The 24,441-nt window shown below is 28.2% G+C and overlaps 2 protein-coding genes across 10 annotated transcripts in view; both read left to right on the forward strand.

Annotated features, from left to right (window-relative positions):
• LOC107482378 (uncharacterized) overlaps positions 1 to 2,622 on the forward strand; it is a 3,885-nt gene extending 1,263 nt beyond the window's left edge. The window contains exon 3 of the mRNA XM_016102823.3: positions 2,172 to 2,622. Within this exon, the coding sequence (XP_015958309.1) occupies positions 2,172 to 2,249 (78 nt within the window). The 3' untranslated portion in view covers positions 2,250 to 2,622. The remainder of the gene's footprint in view (positions 1 to 2,171) is intronic.
• A 3,903-nt stretch (positions 2,623 to 6,525) lies between these two features.
• Positions 6,526 to 24,158, forward strand: LOC107482489 (UDP-N-acetylglucosamine transporter UGNT1-like). Of its 9 annotated transcripts, none has more exons than XR_001590716.3 (11): positions 6,526 to 6,643; positions 15,500 to 15,631; positions 16,377 to 16,453; positions 19,096 to 19,257; positions 19,770 to 19,903; positions 20,682 to 20,812; positions 20,900 to 20,944; positions 21,047 to 21,091; positions 23,478 to 23,585; positions 23,668 to 23,724; positions 23,812 to 23,883. XR_001590716.3 is itself a non-coding variant. In XM_016103006.3 (11 exons), exons 2-11 carry the CDS (start codon positions 15,529 to 15,531, stop codon positions 23,884 to 23,886), a joined length of 990 nt encoding a protein of 329 aa, XP_015958492.1. In that variant the 5' UTR covers positions 6,526 to 6,643; positions 15,500 to 15,528; the 3' UTR covers positions 23,887 to 24,158. The 9 variants fall into 9 exon arrangements, 8 of the variants coding, with proteins under 8 accessions (XP_015958492.1, XP_015958493.1, XP_020995309.1 ...); XM_016103006.3 differs by having other exon boundaries at positions 21,047 to 21,144; positions 23,812 to 24,158; XM_016103007.3 differs by having other exon boundaries at positions 16,377 to 16,435; positions 21,047 to 21,144; positions 23,812 to 24,158.
• Positions 24,159 to 24,441: the final 283 nt, after the last annotated feature.

Consider the following 24,441-nt stretch of genomic DNA (forward strand, 5'->3'; position numbering starts at 1 on the left):
ATTAACATGCAAGAGCAGCCTAAGATTTCTTTATGTCTTTAAACTTTATAAAATTCTTTAATTTTTGCTAGAGTTATAATGCAATATATATTGTAAAACTTCTTTTTTATCTTTTGTATACAATTTTTTTTCAAGAATTTAAAGTTTATGGTTGAAAATCACTCAGATAAAAACGCTTAAAAAATCTTTATTTAAAGATATTTTTTAGTAATTAAAATTTAATACATATAATCGATTAAATCGTATTATTTTTATCAAAATTAGGCTAGATAAATTGATTTGACTGAAAAAATATACTCCTCTCTCTATATATATATATAATCATTATATACAAATAGAACTTATAATCATTTATTAATTTAGAAGCGATGCACTCCTTGCTGTATGGCTAAATGATGTTTGTGATTTTTTTTTTCGCAAGATATGTTACAAGACGTATCTATTTGTTATTGGATTTGAACATATTTATAATTTTCTAAATTCATATAATATGCAACCAAACGAAAAAATAAATTGATTCAAGCTTAATTTTAATCTTTCTATTACGTATACCTCTTTAATTTATATATGCTTGTCCTAATATTAAAATATAATTTCATATTTGCATTAGTTGTTCAATACATATTTAGCATCACTTGTTCAAGGCATCGGTATTAATTATACCATTTAATTTAGCAAATAAGCGTATAATTTGAGTAGTGTAATGTTAGAGAAACTAATAAATAGTATATAAATAAAACTTGAACATATTAAAATTTTAAATAAGGTAAAATGTTGTTTTAGTCCATAGTATTTTGGTTCAATTTTAATTTCGTTCCTAAAAATTGAAATGTTCTATTTTTGTTGGAAGTGTCTTATTTCGTCTCATTTTAAAAGTTTGATCAAAATCAAAATTCTTTCTTCCAAAAATATTCTGATCATTTTCTCCACTCTCATCTTCTACATTATTGGGGCAACACGCCTAGTTATAGTTGTGCTTCTAGTAATTTGGTAATGAAAGTAATAAAAAAATAACAGGAAGAGAAAAATAACAATAAAAGACAAGTAAAACAAAATAAAAAGTTTGTGACAGAATATGTCATTTCAAATATTAGAAACGAGTTTAAGATTTAGGCCAAATTTTGGGATTTAAAATAATGCTTGACCACCTTTATAATGTAGCATTTAGGATAATAAAAATTTAAATAATATCACATATTAAAAAAAGAAACTTGAATATTTAGTTTAGTATATTTTTTCCGGTCAAGTTATATCATGTAAGACTCAAACCCGAGATTTTTAGGTAGGGAAGAGGATATATGCCATATTATTTGAATTATGGTTCCTTGGCTAATTTAGTATATTATTAAATGTATAAAAAAAATTCTAACAAACTATACAATAATATTTAGAGTTCAAATATTAATTTTGGGAATTTTTTTTAAAAAGTTATAGAGTAACAATTTTTTTTATATTTTAAGTTAAATTGTTGCAATAATAAATTATGAGTAAATTATCGGTTTTGTCCTCAACATTTAATTCAAGTATTAAAGTTGCGCTTAACATTTGAAACGTAATATTTAAGTTCCTAACATTTTAAAATTGTTACAATATTAACTTACCATTAACTTTGTTAACAATTATGTAATAGAGATACATATGTGGATATTATTATGACAAACTAATCTCATATTATACCATTAGTAAAAAATTAAATAAATAAATGAAAGAAAAATAATACTAGTAATACAAAATTCTAATTACATTTCATTCTTTCATATGCTAGTATAATTTTTCTTTTCTTTATTTAAATTTTTATTTTTATTAACAGTAATATGAAATTAGTCTTTCACAGTGGATTGTAACATCCACGAATGGATCTTGATTATAGAATAATTAAAAAAAATTGACGATAAAATAATATTATAATAAATTTAAAATATTATAAATTTAAATAAGACATTTAAAAAATTAGGCACAATTTCAAAACTTGTCCAAATATTAAGAACAAAAAAATATTTTACTCAATAAATTATTTATAATTTTTTCTAAATGAAAGCTACTCAACGATCTTTTCCTTCATTAACTATTATATTTCAATGAAAGTTAATAAGATTTGTTTCTCATAAAAATATTAGAATTCTGTTTCTAATTCTTTCATTTTTTATTTTTCTTTTAATTTTTTTTTCCAGAATTTACAGAGGAGAAAAAGTGGTGTGAATAACTATTTCAGTTGCTGCTCATCAAGTCCTGATATTGTACGTGCTTGAAGTCAATCCTTGATTATACAATATCTCGAAATTAAATCTATGGATTATATAAAATGGACTAATGAAGGGACAAATCCAATGCCAAATCCTACAATGAGAAGGGGTTGTGCTTGCAATACCATGGGCTAGCAAATTCAATGGTGGACCCTTGGACTATAACCTTTTTTTTTTAGTTTAGCTAAACTTTTATAATACGGTTAAAATTATTTTTAACCACATTTTTTTGAAGTTTAGGTAAACTGAAAAAAATATTATATTGCACTACCTAGAAGAAAGTATGAATACACTTTCTATCCACCATTGAATATGCTTAAAAGGATGGTCTAAAACTCAACTCTTGCATTGTGTATACATTGTATACTATGTTGTTCAAGCCTGGTGGTTTTTGTTTGTTATCTATTTATAGCATATTAAATATTTAAATTTACAAATACAGTTAATAAAGTCAATTATTGTGGAAATGCATACTCTAAACAGGTTCTAGAGATTTGTTGTGAGTAGGTTTTGAACCAATATTTTAAAGCCTTAAAATCTTGGAACTAAAAGTTTCTTGCTGGTGCTACTACCAAGAATCCAAGATTATTATTCGGATTTTAGACGCTAATAATTATATATATTATTTAGAGTAATGTCCTTTTCGGTCTTTGAACATTTGATAGACTTTGTACTCTCTAACAAATATAAAAACTCAAATTGGTTTTTATCTATTTTAATATATGTACATTTTAGTCCTTGTAACCGGTTTTGAATAGGTCACTTGTTGATGTGTAAGTAATTTGTCCCTACAATAATAAAGAAAATGGTCAAGTAAATGACTGACACGTCAGCAAATGACCTGTTCAGAATCGGTTACAGGAACTGGAATGTACATATATTAAAGTAAATAAGAATCGATTTAGGTTTTTATATTTGTTAAGGGGTACGAAGTCCATCGAACAAATAGTCAGGACCAGAAAGGACATTTACTCTATTATTTAAAAGTTTCAGTTAAATTATTATTTAAATATTTATTTAGTTAAATTTAAAGCAACAAATTAAAGGAGTAATTCATCAGTTGGCCCACTAATCGAGTGACCATTGTCTTGACCTGATGATTAAATCAATTTGATTTGATCGATAATTATAATTAGACAGTAACATATTACTTACAATGAATGATTCTCAAAAACATTATTTTTATTATTAACAGAATTACTGATATGGGAATGTACATTGTGAGAGAATGAGTTGTACAATCTTAATGGCAATATGACCTAATAGTATATACCACAAATTAAAAAAAAGAAATAGAGAAAAATATGTGAAAATATGCTATATTATGTGTCCAATTCGACCACATACTTGACATTGAAGTTATGGATGTTAATAGTAGAATTTGCTATCTCTTAAAAAACTGCCTTCATCTCTCCCTCTTTCTCTCATAAAATTTTCTCTTATAGCACATTAGGCATAGAGAAAAATGAGATTTTGAGAAAGATTAGCTTGAATGACTATATTTTTTTATTTTCTAAATTTATTCATCAGCATATAATTATGTGATAAAGTCAGAGTTAGATGTAAAAAAATCTAAGCAAAAAATTGGAGTCCTCTAACAATATTTTACTGATCTCAATAACATATCCTATTTCTCTGAGAAAAAAAGAATGAAGTATTAATTGAAGAGTCTAACTTTAATGTCTAAGGATATCTGTATACTGCTGCTATTTTTAAGAGATAATTTCTATTTTTATCTCTTGTTTTTTGAACTGTTTTATGAATAACTCTAATAATTCTTTAACTTTTTTTTTATGAACTACTATGCTTTCTATCTTATTACTATAGGTATCTTTTTTATTTTTCTCCTTGATGACAAAAAAGAAAAAAAATTAAAGATTAAACTAGTTTTATTTTTTCTAATTTTATGCTTTATAAATTTATGCATGAACTTGGTTTTTAGCTTTAGTTATTTTTCATATTGCTAATTTTTTATTGCTTTGATACCTACTTAGTTTGTTTGTTGATGATAATATTATCTCATCTGCTACTAGCATATGGATGCTGATTTGATTTCATTTTTTCTCTGATTTTCATCTGGTACTTTTATCTCATCTAATTTTCACAAGCACCATGAGATTGGCTAGATGCTCATAAATAGCGGAAGTTTGTAGAAAATTCAATGAAGTTACTCTTTATTCTCTTTTTAAATTCAGTTTAATCATGTTTGTCAATAAAAAAGAGATTGTTAAATTAAGATGTGGATATTAACCCTTGTGATAACAAAAATAATTGATAATTTTCTATTTTAACTAATTTGTTATAATGAGCATTGTATAAAAAAAAAATTTCAAGGATGACCAAACAAATAAGTTTGAATGCGTAAAAAAACAGCAATAACGGGAATAATTTCCTATCATTAAAGATCAGATCAAGTTGTATTTGGAAAGTTGTTTGCACATTACTATATCAAGGTAAACAAGAAAATGAATCTCAATCAAGCCAATAGCTCTAGCTATAACATTGAAAGGTGCAACTGCTACTTCAACAAATAAAAAAATGATTCTTTTATTGAAGAAGAGATTAAACTACTCTATATAAAGGAATCATTCAAGAAAGAAAGCAACCAATTCAAACCGATTCAGATTGAAAACACAACCTCTGATGATATAGTTTTATTACTTGATATTTGAGTGTGTTCTAATTACTCTATTGTCTATAATTAAGTTCATACTGAGATATACAAAAAACAAAGGAAATTAATCACACAAAAGTCATTTTAATTTATATTTTTGTTGAATATTTATTTTTCAAAAATATATTTAAAATTAGAGTGCACTTGATTTTCTTTATTTAAATTGGGTTAGCACTTACATATTACTAATTTTGGGTTAACTTAGAAAAGTGACAATAGTGTGCGTTTTTTATTTGAAATTGGTATTTGTAATGAATTTTGATTATAGTAAAATTTTACTATAGTTTTTAGTAGAAACTAAAGGTAAGTCACATTATACTTTATGGTTGAAATATATATCTCTCATCTTGTATTATTATTTTTTGTCTGTTACTTTAATACGAGACAAAAAATAAAATAATCTCCTATTGTATGAGTTCTGTATACACTTACTTAAGCGGACAAGTGAATTGACCACTCGACCAATTCAAATATTTTTTATTAAAAAAAATGTGTAATTGAAAATAAGAATGGATATTATGTTATTTATGTTGTTTATATCTCCTATTATCTACCTAACGGAATTGATCTACTTCATTAGCTAATAATAAAACTTGTAATCCAACATTAGTACTCATAGGTCCACTACCCACTTATACATAATAACTCACAGAAAATACGACACATGTCCCTAAATTAACCATTTTTATGATTATATATCTACATATGTAAACATATTCTATCATTATAATTTTGACTAAATTTCATTCACTCAATGTACGGGAATTTCATAATGGGTTCGATAAGCCACGTCTTCCACTCTACCCTAGTACCCTCCAAAGAATAAAAGGTTGTTTCTACTTTCATGGTGTTAATCGTTAAAGGACTCCTCTGTGCTACTGCTTACAGATTAGCTTTCCCTTATTTCATTATTGATCACTTTCAGTGGATAGCAGCTAATTGTATTATCACAATCAAACACAAAGTTCTTTATTTTTTTTAATATTATTTTACCCACATTAATTATTTTGTTATGTTACTTTATTCCTCACGATTCATTCAGATAGAAAGTTGCTCCATTATTATATATTTGTTGCCACCATGCATATGTATGTGGAATATACTATTAGATGTGAAATACAATAATATGAAAATAAAACCCACCATTATAGCTTCTTCCTTCTCTTCTTGATGCTGATGTGACCAAGTAGTGCTTTTCTTCGTTTTGTTTCTTTCGGGCATGCATTCTTCTCATCATCAACAATAGTGCAGCCATTTAATATTTTATTAGCTTAGTGCCTATCAAATTCAAATCGGTCTCACCAACTCACAAATTAAGCCAATTGAATTAGGTGAAAATTCATTCGATTTCACGTGAAGTTGATAACTGAAAGTTCTTAGATAATTTAACTAATTTGACTAAATTTTCATCAAACGACTCTTAACTATCAACTCATGTGAAGTGAGCTGCACCTGAATTTTTACTATTGAATAAATTTAAATATTCGACTAATTAATCCCCTACCCTGTATCAAACTTCATCACTTAAATCATTTTATAATCAAGTATTGCATTATTAATTCTATAAGCTAGTATAAATAGGTATCAAGCATGTTGTAAAAGGATCATCATAATATAATGAAAGTAATGAACATCACAAAATAAAAAGAAAAATTAAAAAGACATCATATCATCATCGCAAGCAAGGAGAGTTCAGAGCTCTTAGCTAGTTTTGAAGCTCTGACAGGTAATTTTCTTTCCTATTCTGAACTATAATTTTTTCGTCTTATTCATTATTCATGTAAATAAAAAGTAACCTTGAATTAGAGAGTTAAGAGAGAAAATGAAAACGAACAAACCCAAAAGCTTGAACCCAGACTGATCTGAATCTATCATATGAAAATACAATCAATTACCCGCCTCCATTATCGAAGAGCGGCAGCTCATCCCGAGCTCGCCAACCGCCGCACAAGCTAGCGGCGGCTATCTGCTGGTCCGCCGTGACTGCTTCCCTCTGTTTATGCATTTTATAACTTACCTCTCTAAAGTAAATAAAAAAAAAGTCATTATTTAAAAGGAAAGAAAAACACAGAAAGTTTCAATAAGATTTTTTTCTCTATGTAAAAATACATGCTTTGTTTAATTTTTCCTATACTTTTCTTTTAATATTTTGCTTCATGTAAATTTCTTTTCCTGTTAAATTTATCAAATGCATATCATGAAATCTTAATGTATGCCCCATCATAGTCTTATCACCCGTACTTTATGAAACGGTGGTTTACTGTGTTAAATAACTAACTAAAATACTAAAGTAACAATTACGTCCATAGATTTTGAATTTAGACTAATTAGTATTTGAAAAAAAAAAAAAAACTAATGTGATCCTTTAATAGTAGATACCATATGTCATTTTATCAATTTATTACATAAAATTTAAGAATAATACTTATATGTACTATGCATTAATTACTGTAATGTGTCTATTTATAAAAGATTATCATACAGATCACCATTTTTGGAGTGAAATTTTACATGTTTTAGTACTTGTTTGGGCGTCATTATTTTGATAAAAATATCTTTTTTTAATAAAAAAGATTTTTTTTATTTTTTAGTGTGTTTGACAAATTTTGAGTAGTAAAAGTAAAAGTATTAGAAAAATTAAAAAAACATCTTTTTTGAGAAGTTGTAATTTACATCTTTTTTTCTTAAAAAAAAGATGTTTTTCATGTAATAAATAAACAAAAAAGTACTTTTATGTTGTTATATCCAAACATAATTAATAGATAAAAAGATCTTTTTTAATGGGATACCCAAATATAAAATTACTTTTACTTTTCCATAAGATCTTTTAGAAAAAGATAACTCAAAAAAAGATATTTTCTTAGAAGCTCACCAAAATAATAATAAAATATATATGAAAACTCAAAAAATAATGAATGTTTTATTATCCAAAATTATATATTTTTATGTTCATGTAGCAGCAACGAAACACATCACTATAAATAATGAAATATATAAGCAACTTCATTTTGTTTCACACTATCTATTAATGGAAGGACATATATGTCCATCATTTTTTTTCAATAAATTACATGTTCACTGTTTAATATCGTGGAAAATCTATTTTTTTTTCAAGAGCTAATTAATTCAAAGTCAAAATCTTTAGGATGTAATTGCTATTTTACTTTAACTAAAATACATATTNTTTTTCATATTTTAATTAATATTTTACCTTTAAAATAATTTATTTTGATATAATTGTACATAATATTTATTAAATTTATCCTTTAAACGTCATATTTTATTAATTTATCATATAAAAATTTGTAAAATTATATATACTAATTAATTGTCAGATCAATCTAATTTAACCCAATTTATTTTGGAATAATTTAAAATAGAAAATTCAATTTTTAAAAATAAATTCAATAAAATATTAGGGTCGGATTCATGTTTAGATTTACATATTTATGTATTTTACTATTTTATACAATATAAGATATTTATCCGGTAAAAACTGCTCTATAGCTAAGTGGAAACATAACGCATTATAAATTACAAGAATAATAAAAATTACAATTACTCAATATAAAAAATTGACAATAATAACTCAAGTAAAACCCGCGTGATTGGGATTAGAAACCATGATAAAAGGCTAATGATTGAAAAATCTCATGGGTGTTACTACTTACCCTTTCTCTACCTCGACCATAAGGTCGACTCATGACACCTCTGCCTGATAACATATCTACCTGAAACAAGAATAAAAACAGTCATATGGCTAACAAGCAATGTAATTATATAACAATCTAATTAAAGTTTAATAAATAAACACATTAGATAGAACTAAAGCTAGTGTGCATTGTAATTATATAACAATCTAATTAAAGTATAAACCTATAACAAGCTAGTTAAAATATACTTAGGTTACCCTTATTCGGACTCATCATCTTTTTCCTCTAGTCGATCCTCCTCTTCTGCAAATAACTTTCTGATAATTTTTTAAAAATTTCGACAGAGTTTTTTCTATAATTAGAATCTTCCATCAAATGTAATTTTCATTCTTTCACAAACCAAACATGTTTTTAAATAATTTTAATGAAAATTCAGCTGAGTTTTTCCTTAATTTAGAGATCTCCACCAAAAAAATTTCTTAATTTTCACAGAAAAAATAGTTGCAAACATAAATTAAAAAAATACGCATTTAATAAAACATCAAATCCTAACTGTTTTAGTGTGCATTCCCTTATTACTTTGTAATTTTTCAGCAAACATAAATTTTGAAAAGGTGCCACTAAATAACCTTCTCCTACTTCTTCATAAAACTCTATTCTAGAAAATGTAAGTTTAGCATAAAATTTAAAGTTAGAGACAGAAAACCATCCTAATTACTGCATAAACAACCTAAGTATATATCTCAGCACGAACAAATCACAATTAAAGTTAAATGGAGTTCAAACAAAAAAAAATTCTAAATTAGAAATAAAGTTAATAAATTACAAAAATTATTCAATAAAAAACTATTAACAAAGAAATATTTGCATTATGGGCAACATACAAGATAACCTTTTTAATATTGTGTATTCCATTAATCAAAGCTCAACGATATATACAATACAAACATAACTAAACCTAAACCTAGTCACCAAAATTATTTTTGAACGTATTTACAAATTTGATTAATTAATATTATTAATAATATTGATATTATTATTAATATTAATAAACGATTACTAACGGTTCAGTATTATTTGGCTAAAGGAACACAATTTTTTAATAATTGTATATATTTAAAACATTATATCTATTAGTTAAAGAGACACAACTCTTTAAGAATTATATATATTCAAAACATTGTATCTATTGACAATAAAAAAAAAACACAACTATTTGTATACATAACTAATTATAATTGCTACGTGCAATATGTATAAATAAGTCCTTGTCCACTATTTTAAATATACAAGTACTAAGTGTACATTTTACTCAACTATTAAGAGATTTTCTTTGTTCAAGAGAGTTGAGAATTTTTTACTATTGCTAATTAAAAAATTCTTAGGTTTCATTGTATCTACGGAGAGTATTGTCATCAACCCTATAGCAACTAAGTGTGGGGACAAATATCTCTCTAAAGAAAGCGATCTAGTCGTGTCTTGAAACCAAAACACAATTAAAGTTTTGTCATCTTTCCATCTTCATATACCCAAAAATTTTTAGAGAGATATTACTTGAAGATGGCAAAGAATCAAAACACCACGTTTAAGGTCATGAATCAAGAGTTTGTCAAGTTAGATCACTTTGATAGAACAAACTTTAACCATTAGAAGGACAAGATGATATTTCTTCTTTCAGTTCTCAATCTTACATATGTGATTGACCTAAAGACTACACCAATTGCCGATGCCGGTGAAAATTTCACACCAAAAGAGAAAGAAAAGATTGTTCAATTGAAGAAGAAACGTGATGAAGATACTTTTGCATGTCGAAGTCATATTATTAATACTTTATCCGATCGACTCTATGATCTCTATATGTTAATTCAATCACCATTGGAGATTTGGAAATATTTGGAAGAAAAGTATAATACTGAATGACAAGGAATAAACAAGTTTGTTATGATGAAATATTTCGAATTTATTATGAATTATGAATGATACTATGCATGTTATAGATCAAATTCATGAATTACAAATCCTTATAAGTAGACTTCGTAATCTACAAGTGGTGATTCCTGAATCATTACAAGTTTGAGCAATTATTTTAAAATTGCCTTCATCATGGAATGGTTATTGGAAGAAACTTTTACATCTTGGTGAGCACTTCACAATTGAAAAATTATTAAGGCATATATGTATAGAGGAGAAAACTCGAAAACATGATATTGTGTATCTCTCTCAAAGTTCTAAAGTGAATCATATTGGTGAAGACAAAACTAATAAAAAGAAAAGAAAGTTTTCAAAAGATTCAAATCAAGACATAGAAAAGTTTCTCCTTATGAAATTTGGAAAGGAATAAAACCTAATTTGAATTATCTAAAAGTATGGGGGTGTTTAGCCTTTTATCGAGTTTCTGATCAAAAGAAAACCAAATTGGAGCCAAGAGCCATAAAAGGCACTTTTATAGGATATACTCAAAATTCTAAAGCATATAGAATATTAGACTTAGTGTCTAATGTAGTTGTTGAGTCAAGAAAGGTAGAATTTATTAAAAATAAATTTATCAATGATTCAACTTCTAATCCAGAATATCCCCAAAATGATACTAATATTTCACAAGAAATTTATATGAAGCAACCGGAAGGCTATGTGCTACCCGGAAATAAAAAAAAAAAGTTTGTAAATTAATTAAGTATTTGTATGGCCTAAAACAAGCGCCTAAACAATGATATGAGAATTTTTGATTCATTGATGTTTTCAAATGGCTTTTCACATAATAGTGCAGATAAATATATTTACTCAAATTTACTAAAGATTATGGAGTAATCATTTGTCTATATGTTGATGATATATTAATTATTGGAACAAATTTAGAAGGAATTCGTGTAACGAAAGAGTATCTAACTTCTAAATTCAAGATGAAGGATTTGAATGAAGTTGATATAATATTAGGCATAAATGTGCATAAGAATAAAGTTGGCTTTACTTTAAGTCAATTTCATTATATAAAAAAGGTATTGAAAAAGTTTGATCATCTCACAATTAAAATACACCCTATGATCCTAATTTTAAATTAGAAGGAAACATGAAAAGACCTATAGCACAGTTACAATATATTAGTACTATAAGAAGTTTAATGTATGCAATGCATTGTACTAGATCTGATAAGCATTTACTGTGTGCAAATTATCAAGATTTATAGAAAAGTCTAGCAATCAACATTGAAAAGCTATAACAAAAGTTCTTGGTTATCTCAAGAAAATCATAAATTTGGGATTACATTATAGTGATTATCCCGCAGTTTTAGAAGGTTATTCCGACGCAAGTTGGATTACAAATTTTAATGATAACAAATTCACTTCAGGATGGATTCTTACCATAGGTGGTGGAGCAATAAGTTGGGTCTCAAAGAAACAAACATGTATTACACATTCTACTATGGAGGCTGAGTTTGTAACTTTATCAGGCGTAGGTAAAGAAGCGGAATGATTAAGAAATTTGTTGTATAATATAAGGCTGTCGCCACAGCAAACGACAGCCATTTCAATCTTCTGTAATAGGGAATCAACTATGTCTCGAGCATATAATAAGGTTTATAATGGAAAGTCTAGACATATAAGTTTGAAACATGAGTTTGTGAGGCAACTAATAGATGATGGTGTAATTATAAGATCTCAAAAAAATTTAGCAGACCCTTTGACTAAAGGTTTGTCAAGGGATAAAATCAAAGAGACTACTGCTAAAATAGGATTAAAACCTATTATTGCTAAATGATAGAAACCCAACCTTATTCTAGTAGACTACTAGTTTCAAAGTTTAATGGGTAATAACAAGTTATTTAGCAATTGAAGTACCAAGGTATAGGATTTATTACTATTTACAATAAATTAGGAGTGTAAGTTAAAACTCTTAACGGAATGATAACATTATTTATCAAAAGATTCCACTTATATGAATATAGGAGTGGTGTCGCTCTAATCGAGGATTTTAGATGTTTTATTCTCGTAAATATTCATGAAATTAGGATGAGTATAAGGCCATATAAGTGCTTAAAATTATAAACTCTTGAACTTGGAGGGTATAAGTAATGTGTGTGATTTTTTATACTAGCATATGGAGTATAGGTTTAATCGATTAAACACCTATTATTTCGTTAGAACTTTAAAATTTACACTAAAAAAATGTTTAATCTTAGTGACACATTCTTTATGCATATACTTATATGGTATTTAAATTTTGTAAATAGCAGGGGATTGAAAGGTATTTACAAATTTGATTAATTCATATGATTAATAATATTGATATTATTATTAATATTAATAAACGGTTACTAACTGTTTAGTACTATTTAGCTAAAGAGACGCAACTTTTTAAGAATTGTGCATGTTTAAACATTGTACATATTAGCTAAAGGGATACAACTTTTTAAGAATTTTGTATATTCAAAACATTGTATCTATTGACAATAGAAAGGACACAACTATTTGTGTACGTAACTAATTATAATTGCCACGTGCAATATGTATAAATAAGTCTTTATCCATTATTTCAAACATACAAGTAATAAATGTACATTTTACTCAACTATTAAGAGATTTTCTTTGCTCAAGAGAGTTGAGAATTTCTTACTATTGCTAATTAAGAAATTCTTAGGTTTCATTGTATCTTAGAAGAGTATTGTCATCAACCCTATAGCAACTAAGTGTAAAGACAAATATCTCTCTAAAAAAACAATCTAATCGTACCTTAAAACCAAAACACAATTAAAATTTTGTCATCTTTCCATCTTCATATACCCAACAATTTTCAGTTTTCAAGTTTCAATAATGGTGCAAAGAGATTAATCTCTTTAATTTTGATGTACTAATTAAATATCTAACTTGATTATAGGAAAATTATTAAAGAAGTCAAGTGCTTAATTTCATTCATAGCAACCATTGCAATCACTTTATAGGACTTTATTAAAATTACAAAGCACCATTTATATAAAAGTTTATCAAACAATATCTACAAAAATGCCTCATATAAAATTAAACCCTACTTTTTATGATTTAAATTCATACTATAAATTATCTTATAATATGATAAACTAAATTGAACTCAATGCATCTAAAATATTTTTTATTATCTAATATTTGAATTGAATCCATCCATTATCAAATTAAATATAACCCAATTAAATATAACCCATTAATCAAATCTCAATGTGAAAATAAGAGTATGCATACTTTTCCGGTGTGGTAGCAGCGATGGCAACGCTCGGTGGTGGTTTAAAAAGGCGTTAGATTTTTCTATTTAAAAAAATAAAAATGGAAATAAAATAGGAAGAGAGATGAGAGCAACCTACCTAGAGGAGGGAAAAGAGACGCGGTTCCAGCGACGACAGAGGGACTAGGCGACAGCGACACCAACGGCAGAGACAAAGAAAGCAGCTTCATTTTCAGGCAATGAAATAGAATCAGGGCGATTCCACGCAAAATTTGAAAGAGAATGGAGGTAGCCGGCACTGGAAGATGGTGGCCGAAGGGGCTGCCAGAGGTAGTTACAGGGGAGAGAGAAGAGAGAGGAGAGTAGTGGAAAGAGAATGACTTTTTCAAAATTAAGGAAAGAGGACCATGCGTTTTGAATTTAGGGTACCCTTACCATCGGATTTACTGGTGGATTAATCTAACGGTAATATTTTTAAGTTCACCAAAATGCATCATTCCACTAAATGAGAATCCGTCAGTAAATTTGTCTCTTGCTTTCGTGCCTATTATTTTATTTTTTCCTCCAATTATAATTGATAAATTTGCCGTCAGAAATAAAAATCCGCCGGTAATGCTTTGACCTGACGAATTTGTCGCTTCTGCCATTGATAAATCCGACGATAAAGCCGCCGTTAACTTTCGATGCAAAATCCAACAAAAAATCTGACGGTATTTAACATTTTTTTTGTAGTGTTTAGTCTTCACCGTAGCATTACTCAAAAGTACCATTAATAGGTGTATTATCTAATTGATTCCAATTGATCAAATAACAGAACCAAATTGATAGAGTTCGTGACTAAAGAAAAGAAACAACAACTAGGGAAAGCTAATAGGAAGTGAGAATTGACAAAAATGAACATAGCATATGGCTTGAGAGTGATTTGTTAAATGTACAAGAGAGGGAGATTGTTGCAGATATATATATATATACATATATATATATATATAGCAGTAATATAAAGAGTTTAGATGAATAGCTTGCAATGCAAGAAAAAAAAAAGACAAGACTGTAACAAACTGCGCTAATGTTATCAAAGTAGAGAGTTGGGACACCACTGATGCGAATTTGAAGTTTACTGAGCAAGTTTTAAATCCACACCATCTCAACATCTGCGGTAGCTAAGGCTCTATATTCTACCTTGGTACTTGAAGTCTTGAACAACTACCTGAAGATTGCTTCTTGCTCAACCAAGAGAGTTTAGGTAATTAGCTTGCAATCCAAGAAAACAAGAAAACAAGAAAACCAAGACTCTTAACAAATTTATAAAGGTAATAACTACTTTATGTTATTATATCCTCTTACAAATAATTAGTGGGTGATGTTAGGTGCTTTGTAACTAAATTTAAGACAATAAAATATTTATTGTTAGAAATAAGAGATTAGACTGGAAAAAGGATTTTGTGTATTATTAAATGTATTCAAGTTGTCTATTTAATTGTCTGGAATAATACAATATAAAGAGTATTTATAAATACTAAGAGAATCGTAATAATAAAGATGTAATATCTTATAATAAATATTCAGATATGTTAAATAATGTTAATTGATTCTAATTATATTCTAACATTTATGAATTAATATTGTCATCCATTAATATTGATTAGCCCCAACTTAAGTAAACCTATGCAATCCCATCAACCCAATAATCATAATTACTATGACTTGTTACAAAATAATCACTTCTCTGACCTTTAAAGTTTCAGGGAAAAAAAATCAAAATTCTATAATGGAGCACACTAAGCTGCCACTTTCTGATGAAATACCATATAAAAGTTCATCTATGACAAGAAAAGGAGCCTATGTTGCACTATCTTATATGGTCTCTTCAGGTTCTATTTCTTCCATTTATCGCATATAGTTCTATATTTACCTACATTAATATCTAATCTTTTTAAAGTATATACTGTTAAGAAAGGAACATCCTACAAAGTTTCAGACAAGAAATAAATAAAAAATATAAATAATACAAAACAGTAATATCAGAAAGATAAAAAAAAGAGTTCAAACTTATTTTATTTAATATTTATTAATTTTAACAATAATTAATAAATATTAAATAAGATAAATTTTGACAGTATCTGACTAATTTTTTTTGTTACCAAATATTTTTAAATATAAAAATACATTCACAACTTATGTGTAAGCATGCTATTTCTTAGGGGTGCATAGAACCGGTCCGGTTCGAAGGCCCGGCCCGGTTCCGAATATTTTATGGGCTACTTTGGTGTGATTTCATCGGGTTTAGAATTGGGTAAGGGTCTAAAAAATAGACCCAATCATTATTTTGGGTTGGGTCCGGACCATAACTCGAATTTAGGGTCGGGTTCGGGTCTAATAAATAGACCCGGTGTATATTTTGGATCGGGTCTGGGTCCCATCAAACCCGGCTTCACCCGACCCATGTGCACCCCTATTACTTCTATAACTCCAATACTTTAATTTTTCAAAGTATTAAAGTGATTAATAAAACAACTTAAAAAAAATTCTTTTATAACATAAAAAAATGTACAAAAAAATATAAGGAAATAATGCAAATATTATTTTTCTTGATTGATTTTGTTGATTTTTATGCAGTTCTATTGATCATATTTAATAAAGCAGCCCTGTCTTCATATAGGTTCCCATTCACAAGTGTAATGTCACTTTCTCAGGTGCTTTTTATAATTCACTATGGGTTATGTATGAATATCCTTTTCCTATTGCATTGTTTCATATTATAATCTATTAGTTGATTTGGAGATTATTCTCACACTAATTAAAAAAGAGTAAACTATTAAAGAAGGTATTCGAAAGTTTATACCATTAATAACAAAAATAATTTTGAAAGACAGAAATAATAAATAAACTCTCAGATAATTTAAAAATATAATAAAAATAATTAAAGTATTATATTATTTAATAAATGACAAATAAATTTTATATTTAGTAAACGGCATTTTTATTTGATTCCAATTTTCATATAAATATTTGGAGAATAACTATTTATAAGATATATACAAAAAAATCGGAACAAAATTTGATTGATTTTTTTTTAATTCTTTATAAAAATTAGTCATTAACAAAAAATAATAAAAAAAATATTCACTTGACTTAAAATTATCAAAAGTAATCTAGAGTTTTATTATGTAACAATCCATAAGGAGATTTATTTGAAGTTATAGGTGAAGGAAGCTTGTTAATTAAAAATGTGGCAAGCAAGAAAGCATTATCATAATGTTAATTTTAAATTCCAACTTTAGCCCTTCCATTTTGTTGATCGGTGTTGGGGCAAGAAAACCTATGAGAAAATCCATGATTAGCAAAAAATTGTGAAAAAGCATTTGATAGACTCCTTACCATGATCCGATTAAAGAGACTTAACCTTACAACCTGTGTAGTTTTTTATTTGATTCTTAAATTGAATAAACGCTTGAAGAACCCCTGATTTTGTGTGTAACAAGAAAATAAAGGCGTAACTTATTGTATATGCATCTATAAATGAAACATAGAATCCAAAATCATGATGAGATAGAATGGGGGCAGGACACTAAATATGACAAGATCATTTTTGTCTGAAAAAGGGATATTTTGGTTTTCAATCTTTTTATTTTGCGATAATACTATTTTACTGTTAAAAAATTTATTAAATAGTAACAAAAATTAATTTTGTGAGAGTTTTATTTGTAATTTGTGGTGGTTTTAAATACTCATAAATTATTAATAAATTTGTTTTTAAAAAATTCTTTTACCGGTAGTGGTTAAGTGGAGAAAGACCATTGTTACAAATAATGTTGCAAGAAAAAAATTGCAATACGAATACCTTTTAAAAAAAAAAAACATCGAATAATAAGAAACAACATAAGAGAACATTCATGTTGATAATATTAATACTGGTAATGATGACGGTAAACGAGATAACGATGATGATAAAGTATGGTTATACAATAAAAATAGTAGAGGTAGAAGTGATAATGATGAAAATGAAAAAAGTGGTGGTAGTAGTAGTTATAGTTGGTCGTATTATTGAAAAGAACTTTGTGGGGGTTGGAGGTTTAAAACTCCCACAAAATACAAATAAAACCCCCACAAAAATAACTACCATACTATTTGATGGTTTTTTTAACAGAGAAGTCATATTATCCCAAAATAAAAAAGTTGAGAGTTGAAGTGTCTTTTTTTTTTACAAAGATCGCCTTATTCTTTGTGAAAATTGACAAGGACCGAATTTGGTCTATGGGTGATAATGGGTAGAGTAGGGTAGGGTTTGGATCCAATCCTAATCCTACACGCGGGTTGAGATTTTTATATAAACTCAACCATATCTTACTCACGGATTGAGAATATCTCAATCCTAACCCTACCTGTTTTTAATCCGCGAGTATCCGACCCTACCCGCGGGTTACTAAAAAGATGTACATTATTATATAATTTGATGATAATTTAAAATAGAACAAACTTTTTTGTAAAAACTTTACATTTAGTGAGAAGTTTTTTATTTAACATTCACTTAAAACATATTATTATATAAATATATAACATATACATATATAGGGTGCAAATTGGTCGAGTAGGGTTGAGATTTAATTCACGGATTGATAAGTTGACAACCCTACTCTACCGGATTGGGTTGAATTGGGTATCCACGAGTAGAGTGCGTATTGCCACTCTAATCTTTATTCCCAAATATCTATATAAACCGTTGAGAAGAATTAAATTGATAGGAGGAATTTGAGTTAAAAGATAAAGCATGCATCTTAGTCATGCATCAAATCTCACAAAGAAAACTTTGATTATTAGAAGAATCAACAAAAGGTATATCACAAGCATTCAAAATTAGTTTTATAGTTTTTATAGAGGCACGTCCTAATCTATCATGCCAAAAAGATAAAGAGGAAGATTTGCTACTAAACACTCTTGGATGAAAAACAGAATAAGGGATAGATGAAGAACTAGTAGAGATAACATTCATAGGTATAATATGCTTAGAAATTAGAATCCTTACTTACTGTTACAAGAAACAGCAAAATAAAGCCTGAGACAATTTTGATTATATGGATTTGAGAATAAGCATAAGAATAAGCATGAACTTCAAAGTAACAAGTATTATCTTTAGAAAATTTTTTGACACTTATTAAATTTTTATACATATCTTGAGCATGGATGGAATTTCTTAAGATGAATTTTCTATTGCTATCAAGAGAAAGAAGATAACAATGACAAGGAACAAACTTTATACATTTCTTCTTATTCAATTTTTTTTTCTCTCAATAATTTTTTCCACCTAATAATTTGTATCTGACCATGTTGGTTTCAGATGGCGTGTGCATTTGTCATTCTCTATGTTTTGAAATCGATGATGATAATTTCTTTCACAACTGCCGAATCTAAGAGCAGTTCTTACAATCCAGTGATGTTTGTGCCATCTAGGACATTAGCTCAAACACTTCCTCTTGCATTACCTTATTTGCTATATGTTGTAAGTATTCATACATTTTTCTTTACATTTGCTTATTTGGTAGCTTTTTATCATTGGATCAAATTTTAGCTTAGAATTTTATAATTTTAAAGTTTGCAATCAATAAAAAAATATTCTAACATTTGTCGTTTTAAAAAAATATATTCTAAGAATATTGATTACATTAACTGATGTTGGTTTTAAATATTCTCATAAGAGTAATATTAAATGACTAATAAAATTTATTATTTTTGGCAAATATTTAGTTAACAAAGATATTTTTATATTCAATTTTAAATTTTAGACCATAAATTTTAATAATATAAAAATAAAATATTTGTCTAAAGTATAGAATACTATTAATAAAAAGTATTGATCTCTTAACTTTATTTTTGTTACTAACAACAGTTAAATAATTCTGATTGAAATTTATTATCTACTGTAGGAATTAAATTAAAAATTTGTAGGTATTCAAACCTTTTTTAATAGATAATAAAAAATATGTTTTTACTAATTGGACAAATTGGTGAAAGGTTGTGACGATGGAAGCTGTCCGTGGGATAAATGTTCCTATGTATACTACCCTGAGGCGAACTACTATTGCCTTCACAATGATGATGGAGTATTTTATAGGTGGAAAGAGACATTCAAATATTGTTATTATAAGGTAAGGAAATCCTCTTGTGTTTTTTCACTAAATAGTATGTTGGATAATTCTCTTTTGAGCTTTCAACCATTGAATGACCTGAATAATTTTGATATTGTTTAGGGTGTCGTTAAATAATTAAAATATTTTTTGCTTTGAAGATGTGATCATTTATACAAAGAACAACCTGTTCCACTTTTGTTTATGTTCTTTACTCTGAGACACTACAACTGAAATTAGGGATGATAGCCTGCATTCTATTCATGGGTATCTAATCCTATTCAATTCGGTTGTTACGGATAGGATTAAATGAAGAATGAATTCGAGCGCGGGTTGGGTAAGGTATGGGTTGAGTCTTAATCCTACCCGACTAACCCGCACTCTATACATGTATATATTACAAAAATATGTTATAGGTGGGTGTTGAACTAAGGACCTCACTTAATTCAAAAAGTTTCTATTAGTGGGTCAAGATCAACAATTAATAATTTGACACTTTTATTTATATAAAAATCAATTCTATTTTAATGATATATAAATATAATATTATATCACAACATTTGAAACCAACTTGTGTTGGTCGAGTGGTCAGCTCACTCGTCCGCTTAAACAAGTGTCGGGGGTTCGAACCTCGCCTTGTGCATGCAACGGATTAGTGGGCAACCAAAAAAATATCACAACATTTGACATCATTTAATTTAGTCATAGTCATACCACATATCTGAGCAGTTTAATTTAGTTTTAGTATATATAAATATATATTCCTACTTTGCCAAATTGATCTATTTCATGTATTTAGTGTTGGAGTGATTATATTTGGTGCGTTTATTGCTGGAGCTCGAGATCTTGCATTTGATTCCTATGGCTATTCAATTGTTTTCATTGAAAACATGTGTAAAGCAGTATACCTTACTTCTGTATCTCGTGTTGGTAAGATAGCCAATCTAGTAATCCAACCATCTTGTTTTTCAGCCTTGTGAGAAGAATATTTGACTTGTTTTATGATTATTTTAATAGGCAAATCCACTGGACTTAATGTTTTTGGTCTTATGTGGTGTAATGGTAAGTGTAAAACATCAAGATTTATTATTTTCTCTTTAGGTATATTCATTTATTCTATCTATGTATATACTACAAATTGTACTTTTTTTGTGTGTGTATTAGTTGTGCTTTGTGGACCAATCTTACTGCTGTGGTCTGCATTCAGAGGTGAATTACAATCAACCTTGAAATTTCCTTACTTATTATTCCCTGGATTTCAGGTTAGTTAAAGCATTCATATTGTCTAATTTGAACTTCCATCCATATTGTTTAATTGCGTTTTTCTACTTATATAATGGTGAGTACTTATTGCTCCAAATATTAATATTTAGGTCAAATTTGATCATTAGACATGTAGGGTACATATTAAACTGCTTCTAAAGCGGTTTAGAATCTTCTAGATTACGGTGAAAAGGATATTCCGTTGTTTCAAAATCTTCTAGATTTACAACGTAGCTAGTTCTGAAGATTAGATACCTTCATAGGAAAGATATGTATATGTGTAAACAATTTGTTTTACAAGAAATGTTAGAGAGCCGTTAGAATTTATTGTTTTTGGCCATTAATTAATCATTAATATTGTCAGCGCCATAGTGGTGTACCGTGTATGTAATTATTGCGCATTCGCTGGTAGCAAAAATAATGAGATAACGGTATAGTGCATCTACTGCGTGTGAAATTGTATGTAGTTTTGTCGCGAAAAAATTGTTATGTATATCACATCCTCTCAATAACTTTTATTTTTTATTTATTCTCTCTTCTTTCTCATGAATACAAATTCTCCAAAGAAAAAGTATAGGTAGACAATAAAAATACTAAACAATGTAAATAATAGATATATTGGATGTTAATTTCACTAGGTGTGCGGATAATTATTCTAATATTAAGATTTAGGTAGATAATTTAGAAATGTAGTGTGTTTTGATTTGATTGGTGATTGTTCATGTTGTTCAAAAAAAATTATTGGTTACCTAGCATTACCCTTCTCCAAAATGGCTAATGAGCGTATAGTAGTTGTTGTTTATCCGAATGCAACAATATTACAAAGAATGATGGTACACATTTTGAATATAGTGATTCTATTGTTATATACACTTGGGCGCTGCATTCGTTGACAGAGCTTAAAAGTTTGATTTCAGTCAATATCAGAATGCTTGGAAATAAGCATGTTCAAAAAATTGGATATCGGCTCATTTCACTGGACACCATGAAAAATATTCGGTGTAGGTATTATGACTAAAGGATGATGATCACGTGCGAGCTATGTCTGATTGTCATGGAAAGATTGTGACTGAACAAGTGATAGAGCTTTGCATTAAGTTGGTAGACGTTGGCAGTAGTTCTTCTACTTCACGTGCAGTCCCAATAGGTTGTGCAGCAAGACCTAGTCAGGTGGGAAGAACCGAATCCCTCCATAAGAATTTGGTCTTCTCTCCAAATGGTTGAACCCATAACTGATTTGTTTTTCGAAGAGTCTGAGACAGACGAAGGTAGGTCCAATCTGGTTCTGATAGTGACAGCAATGACGATACATAATTTGTCTCAAAAACTCAACTATCGTCTTTTACCTCCTTACAACATATATTTCCACCACCGTTACCACTTTCTAGCCGAGCCCAAATTCTAAGCCATTATTTGTCATTAGACCTGATACTATATAAGTGGAGCTGATGTCTTTTGGTCCGAGGGGCGCTGATGACTATAACACAGATGGGAGCGTGGAGCAAAAGGTTGGCCATAAATTCTACAACAAAGAATTCTTTCATATTACCATTAAGAACTACAACATTTGTCGGAGTATAGAGTATTAGGTTGTTGAATATGATTATATGAAGTATATCATTGTTGGTGTGTGGAGCATTTGGGTTGCATAGCGATAGAATCTTAGTTGTTAGGAGGTTCATAATATAAATACGGGACTATGCACACGTGCTTGGCGCCAACAATATCCCAAGATTATTCAAATCTCGACAGTAACTAGCTATGTAGAGTGATCTTTTTCTGCTTTTTATGATAGAAGGTAAAATTTTTTTTAAAATTTGCATATGTTCGTGAAAAAATAGTTATATGATTATCATGTTATTGTTGTAAGATATCTAAAATTAATTTATATATTAATCAATTTATATAATTCTTCTATTCCGATTAGAGTACTACAAGGGACGGTGGAGTAGAGATATAAATTTGAACCGTCGTACAAGAAGGTTTAGATAGTGAAATAAAAAGTAATTGCTCAAATCTCTAGAAATACCCAAACTAAACAAATGGTAAAAGTGGAGTAGGTCTTCTTATCCTTTCCTTCTTTCTCTCTATTCTCTGAAATGCCCAAACTAAGCAAATGGTAAAAGTGTAACGTGCAGGGGCTGCCTGCGTTGTTTTATAACCTCAATGTTGTGACTTAATAGTATATGATTTATATGTTTTTAAATTACCACGTGTATCATATATGATGTGAGCATTCCTGAAACGCATTGTCATTGGCACATTTTGGGCAAACTGATAATTCAATATTTTGAGACATTTTTTTACTTGATTTATTGGAATCACTATACAGGCCTTGATCTTTCTATCATGTGCTTTTACTTTCTTTATGAACTACATTGTTGTGTTAAATACAACAATCAACTCAGCCCTTACACAAGCAATTTGTAGTAACTTAAAGGTTGGTCAATGACATGTCTTCATTTTATAACATCTTTAAGAAACAATGATTAAGAATTTAATGATCTATACTTTGTTTACAGGATGTCTTTACTAGTGGATTCGGTTGGCTATTATTTGGTGGGCTTCCATATGATTTGGTAATGATAAATTCACTTGTTATCATGAACTCTTCATTAGTGTCCTATTTAAATTTATTTATTTATTAAAGCTAATTTTGTTTGTAGTTCAATGTTCTTGGTCAATCAATTGGCTTCCTAGGGTCATGCTTATACGCTTATTGTAAAACAAGAGGAAAATGAGGAACATGTTCCATATTTTAAAGGCGTGCATGCAAGGCAAGAAAGACCCTTTTGAAACATCACAACACACTACAATATTGTGTAACGTACATGTATATTTTTGGTCTTTTTCAAATTTAATATTCTCTAAATATAGAAATCATACACAAAATTTAAGGTGTCGTATGTGGTGGCATCAAAATTTTGGTGGCTAATATGGCTATAGATGAGCATCCTGTAAGACTATGACACGTGCAGAAAAAAGCATATTATATTATTTGATGTTTGGCAAATTTTTATTTCTTTTCTTAAATAAATTAGAAATGGTCAAAATTGCATGTTTTAAGTCTAATTATTCCAACAATATTTCTTCAGTATTTTTTGTCATCTTAGCACTTGAAAATAACAGAATTCTCTATAAATCTTCACAATCAAATCAACATGAACATGGATGCACGTTTATGTGGAACGAGGAGTATGTTGTTGAATATAGATCTCTACTTATTAATTTTATCTTTTAAAATAAATAATTTTAGAAAAAGAAAATACCAATTTAAAAAATACCTGCGTAAAATA

The sequence above is a fragment of the Arachis duranensis genome, chromosome 4 (genome assembly GCF_000817695.3).
Source record: "Arachis duranensis cultivar V14167 chromosome 4, aradu.V14167.gnm2.J7QH, whole genome shotgun sequence".
NCBI classification, from domain to species: Eukaryota; Viridiplantae; Streptophyta; class Magnoliopsida; order Fabales; family Fabaceae; genus Arachis; species Arachis duranensis.

Coding starts and splice junctions, on each gene's coding strand:
- LOC107482489 (XM_016103006.3), top strand. CDS start 15,529: ATGGAGCACACTAAGCTGCCACTTTCTGATGAAATACCATATAAAAGT. Junction 16,454..19,095: donor GTGTAATGTCACTTTCTCAG/GTGCTTTTTATA, acceptor TGTTGGTTTCAG/ATGGCGTGTGCATTTGTCAT. Junction 21,145..23,477: donor TATTATTCCCTGGATTTCAG/GTTAGTTAAAGC, acceptor ATCACTATACAG/GCCTTGATCTTTCTATCATG.